The sequence below is a fragment of the Otolemur garnettii genome, unplaced genomic scaffold (genome assembly GCF_000181295.1).
Source record: "Otolemur garnettii isolate 467f Iridium unplaced genomic scaffold, OtoGar3 scaffold00021, whole genome shotgun sequence".
NCBI classification, from domain to species: domain Eukaryota; kingdom Metazoa; phylum Chordata; class Mammalia; order Primates; family Galagidae; genus Otolemur; species Otolemur garnettii.
In genome coordinates, this window is record NW_003852416.1 from 20,588,315 (window position 1) to 20,594,271 (window position 5,957).

The 5,957-nt window shown below is 40.9% G+C and overlaps 1 protein-coding gene across 1 annotated transcript in view; it reads left to right on the forward strand.

The window, feature by feature from the left end:
* Positions 1-5,957, forward strand: part of CPN1 (carboxypeptidase N subunit 1) — a 31,824-nt gene that overhangs the window by 16,955 nt on the left and 8,912 nt on the right. The window contains exon 6 of the mRNA XM_003787268.3: positions 5,092-5,231. Within this exon, the coding sequence (XP_003787316.1) occupies positions 5,092-5,231 (140 nt within the window). The remainder of the gene's footprint in view (positions 1-5,091; positions 5,232-5,957) is intronic.

Consider the following 5,957-nt stretch of genomic DNA (forward strand, 5'->3'; position numbering starts at 1 on the left):
TTTTTTTTTTTTTTGAGGCAGAGTCTTACTACATCCCTGGGTAGAGTGCTGTGGTGTCATAGCTCACAGGAAACTCAAACTTCAAACTCCTGGGCTCCAAGAGATGCTCTTGCCACAGTCTCACAAGTATTTGGGACTACTGGCTCCTGTCAAAACAGCTGGCTAGTTTTTCTATTTTTAGTGGAGACAGGTCTCACTCTTGATTGGGCTGGTCTTGAACTCCTGAACTCAAGCAATCCTCCCACGTAGGACTCCCAGAATGCTAGGATTATGGATGTGACCCACTGTGCCTGGCCTGTGCTTTGGTTTCTTTATCTATAGTTAAGAATAATACCTTTCTAAGTTACCACAAAAAAAAGGTGGGGGAAAAGAAAAATAATATTTGCCTCATAATTTTGATGTAAGTATTAAATAAAGTAATATATATAAAATATTTAGAAATATTTGGCTTATGAATGATACGTTGTTTAAAAAGCAGTACGGGGAGGCTCGATGCCGTCGCACGTGGTTATGGCACCAGCCACATACACTGAGACTGGCAGGTTTGAACCCAGCCTGGGCTAGCTAAATGACGACAACTGCAACAAAAAATAACCACTTGTGGTGGGCACTTATGGTCTCAGCTACTTGGAAGGCTGAGACATAGAGAATCACTTAAGCCCAAGAGTTTGAGGTTGCTGTGAGCTGTGATATAGTGAGACTCTGTCTCAAAAAAAAAAAAAAGTAGCAGAGAGGTTTGCCACACATAGCGATGGATGGGCTGGCCTGGCCACAAGCAGCTCCCAGAGATGTGTTACCTGTATCCTGACTGCCCAACCCCATAAGCAGGAGTTTACCATGGACATTGTGTCCTGCGGCATTAATAATGTAGCCTCAAGGAGCAGAAACCTCTGTAAGAAGCTTTTCTCTCTTTCCTGGGCCTTCCCCATGACTAAGGGTCAAGACGGAACTTTTGTTTATGAACCCTCAATGGATAGGAAACCTAAGGCTAGAGAAGAGGCTAAAGCAGAAAGCCAGGTTGTTGTAGGAATCATCTCCTAGCATCTATTTTTCTCCATCCTGTCAAATCTGACCTGGCCACAGCCCAAGTAGCAGATTGGTGACAGCTGAGTTGGTGGTTGAGCCTGTGGAGAGTGGGGAGGGGCAAGGTTAAGGCGTCATCATGTGCTGGGAAGGGAGGCTTCTTGTGGCCCCAAAGTCACTTGAACACAAGGCAAGATTTTGTTGAACTTTCTTTTTTTTAGTTTGTGTTAGGAAAGACAACTGAAAATATCAAATATACATTTTCAAATTTTATTTGTTATTTTTTCCTCTGTCCTTCCTTTCCCTTCCCATCCTCTGAGGCAGCCTGGCACATGCGTCCACTGAGAATCTTTGCCCTAAATTAAGCTGGTACAATTCCAAGGTCATTGAATTAATCAAAATGATTATTCCAACAATGTGGTCTCTTGACAAGCATCATCACATCACCTGGGAACTTATTAGAAATCTCTGTTTTGGGTCCCCTCCCTATGCTTACTGTATCAGAAACTCTGGGGGTAAGGCTCAGAAATCTGTATTTTAAGGGGAAGCTCAGCCTTCTAAATGATTATAATGCATGGAGACAACCAGTATCACAGGCTATAGTTATTGTTATACTACTTTCTTCATTCTTTCTGTAATAGCAACTTGTACTTATGAGCTTAAAGACAAGTGAAAGTTGATGAAATGGATAAATTTTTTTCAATTTTTATTGTGGCAAAATACACATTAAAAAATCACCATCTTAACCATTCTTAAGTGTGTGGTTTAGTGTTCTTAAATACATCTTTAATATTGTGCAACAATCCCCACTATTCTTCTCCTCTTGCAAACCCGAAACACTATACCACTAACTACTAACTCCCCATTCCTTCCTCCCCTAGCCCATGGCAACCACCACTCTATCTTCTGTTTTTATGATTTTGACTGCTCTAAGTATCTCATTTAAGTGAAATCATGCAGTACTTGTCTTTTTGTGAATGACTTATTCCATTTAGGTTAAGGTCTTTGAGATTTGTCCATGTTATGGCACGTGTCAGAATGTCCTTCTTTGCCAAGGCTGAATAATCTTCCTTTATATGTATATACCACAATTTGTTTATACATTCATCTGCCAACAGACACTGGTTGCTTCCACTTTTTTGGCTGTCATGAATGGTGCTGTTGTGAACATGGCTATACAGAGACCCAGCTTACCATTCTTTCAAATATTTTCCCAAAATTGGTATTGCTGTATCATATGCTAATTCTATTTTTAATTTTTGAAAAACTGTCATACTGTTTTCCATAGCAACTGTATCATTTTACATTCCCACCAACCATGCACAAGGGTTCCAATTTCTCCATCCTCACAAACACTTGTTAATTTCTGGGGGTTTTCCTTGGGAGGGGGGTTGGTAGCAGCCATCCTGATGGATGTGAGGTGGTATCTCATCGTGGTTTTGATTTGCATTTCCCTAATGATTAGTGATGCTGAGCATCTTTTCATGTGCTCATTGGCTATTTGTATATCTTCTTTGGAGAAATGTCTTTTTAAGTTCTTTGCCCATTTTGAAAATAAAGTTGTTTGGTTTTTTAATGGTTGTTGAGTTTTAGGAGTTCTCTGCATATTCTGGATATTAACCTCTTATCAGACATAAGATTCATAAAGACCTTCTCCTATTCTGTAGGTTGCCTTTTTACTTTGTTGATATTGGCCTTTTGATGCACAAAATTTTTTAATTGTCATGAAGTCCAATCTGCTATTTTTCTTTTGTTGCCTTCGCCTTTCGTATCATATTCAAGAAATAATTGTCAAATTCAGTGCCATTAGCTTTTGCTTTATGTTTCTTCCAAGAGTTTTATAGTTTGAGGTCTTACATTTTAGTCTCCGATTAATTTTTGCATATGGTTTTAGATAGGGTCAAATTTCATTCTATTCCCATTTGGATATCCAGTTTTTCCAGCACCACTTGTTAAAAACACTATCTTTCACCCACTGAGTGTTCTTGAAACCCTTGTCAAAAGCCATTTTACCAGGTATGCAAGGGTTTCTGGACTCTCTTCTGTTCCACTGATCTATATGTCCATCTTCATGCCAGTACTACAGTATTTCAATTACTGTAGTTTTGTTACCAGGAAGTGTAAGTCCCCTAGCCTTGTTCTTCTTTTTCAAGAGATTGTTTTGGCTATTCAGAGTCCCTTGAAATTCCATATAAATTTTAGAATGGATTTTCTATATCACAAAAAGTCAATGGATTTTTTTTTTTTGTAGAGACAGAGTCTCACTTTATCGCCCTTGGTAGAGTGCTATGGTGTCACACAGCTCACAGCAACCTCCAACTCTTGGACTTAGGGTGATTCTCCTGCCTCAGCCTCCTGAGTAGCTGGGACTACAGGCACACACCACAACACCTGGCTATTTTTCTTTGTTGCAATTTGGCCAGGGCCGGGCTTGAACCCACCATCCTCGGTATATGGGGCCAGCACCCTACCCACTGAGCCACAGGTGCCGCCTGATTTTTCTTTTTTTTTTGTAGAGATAGAGTCTCACTTTATCACCCTTGGTAGGGTGCTGAGGTGTCACATAGCTCAAAGCAACCTCCAGCTCCTGGGCTTAGGCGATTCTCTTGACTCAGCCTCCCAAGTAGCTGGGCCACAGGCGCCCGCCACAATGCCGACTATTTTTTGTTGCACTTTGGCCGAGGCCAGGTTTGAACCTGCCATCCTTGGTATATGGGGCCGGCACCCTACCCACTGAACCACAGGTGCTGCCAGCAATGGATTTTTTTTTTTTTGAGATGAAGTCACTGCCACCCACTCACTCCCAAGCATAGAGCACTATAACCTCAAATTCTGGTGCTCAAGTGATCCTTTTGCCTCATCCTCACTAGTAACTGGATCTACAGGTGCATACCACCATACACAGAAAATTTTTTAATTTTTTGTAGATAAAGGGGTTTGCTATGTTGTCCAGGGTGTTCTCAAACTCCTGGCCTCAAATAATTCTTCTACCTTGCCCTCCCAAAGGGCTAGGATTACAAGCATGAGGCATTGATCTGGCTTCATTGGAATTTTGATAGCAATTGCAATGAATCTATATATCACCTTAGGTAGTACAGACATCTTCAAATGGATAAGTTTTAACTCAAATGAATTCACAATATAACCATGGTCCTAATAATCAGAAATACATTAAAAAGTAATTCCAGGCACAGTGGTTCATGCCTATAATCCTAGCACTCTGGGAGGCTAAAGCAGGAGGATCACTTGAGGTTGGGAGTTCTAGAGCAGCCTGAACAAGAATCAGATCTCATCTCCACAAAAAATTGAAAAAATCAGCCAGGCATGGTGGCACACACTTATAGTCTCAGGTAATTGGGAGGCTGAGTAGGAGGATCACTTAAGCTCTAGAATTGGAGGTTGCAGTGAGCTGCTATGATGATGCCACTGTACTCTAGCCCAAGAGACAGAACAAGACCCTGTCAAAAAAAAAAAAGAAAAGAAAAGCAATTGATTCAAATGAATGATTGAATAATATGTATAGAAGACTGGAACAGGCAAGATTTGGTGGAGAAAATACAAAATATGGTAGCCTTCTGCTTTTTTAAAAATTTAATTTTGGGGGATAAATATTTTCAGATTAATGCTGCATCATATTCAGGTAGAAGGAGAGATATGAAAGCAAGATATTTATCTCTCTAACCTCCCAGGTCTGAAGAACACTGTAATTCAAAGATAAGTCTATTCTCCTGAAAGGAATACATGTGCATAGTCTGCTCTTAAGGCACAGCTAATGGGCAGACTGGAAAAGATAAAAGGGACAAGAAGCGAAATTCAACTCATGAAATAGAAAAAAAAAACACAGAAAATGTAGGTGACAAAATGGGCATTTAAGAAGAGAGAAAACCAGAAAGAGAGAAAGACATGTGAACTGAGAACTTGGGGAAAGGTTTCATGGGGGAGAGAAACAAATGAGGTCAAGAGGTAGAAGAGGTGATTGGGGCGTGGTGATGGAGAAACTATGATTAAAGAGCATGAGATGGGTGGGAGCCTGGTTAAACAAACCTGCCACTGCTCTTTTCCCCCTAGGAATGCAAGACTTTAATTATCTCCATACCAACTGCTTTGAGATCACCCTAGAGCTAAGTTGCAACAAGTTTCCCCGCCAAGAGGAATTACAGCGGGAGTGGCTGGGTAACCGGGAAGCTCTAATCCAATTCTTGGAACAGGTAAAATCACATTTTTTAACTTTGATGGTTACAAAAAATTAAATGTTTCCCAAGCATAGTGAGCTGTAACCTCAGGGAAAACGTTTTGTGTGACCTAGGTCTGACTTTTGCTCTGACTTAATGCAGTAGATCTGGGCTCCTTCTACCAATGAGATTTATTCATTCAACATTATTGAGCACAACTATCTGTCAGAAACTGTGCTTGGGGGGGGTGGGGAATTATAAGTAAACAAACATATATTCCTGTCCACCTTGAATTTACATTCTAGTGAAGAAAAACAGCAATACACAAAACAATAAAGTACAATTTATAACGTGTTAAAGAAAAAATGCTATGAAGAAACTCTTACAGAGAAGGTGACATTTAAACAAAAAGTTTTCAAGGAAATGAAGGCGAGAACTATGCAGATATGGGGGGAGCATTCCCTGAAAGACACACAACAACAAATGTAAAGTCAGCAACAAACATATGAAAAACTGCTCAGCATCACTAATTTTTAGGGAAATGCAAATCAAAACCACAATGAGGCTCAGTGCCTGTGGCTCAAGTGGCTAAGGCACCAGCCACATACACCTAAGGTGGTGGGTTCGAATCCAGCCCATGCCCACCAAAACAACAATGACGGCTGCAACCAAAAAATAGCCGGGTGTTGTGGCGGGTGCCTGTGGTCCCAGCTACTTGGGAGGCTGAGGCAGCAGACTCGCCTGAGCCCAGGAGTTGGAGGT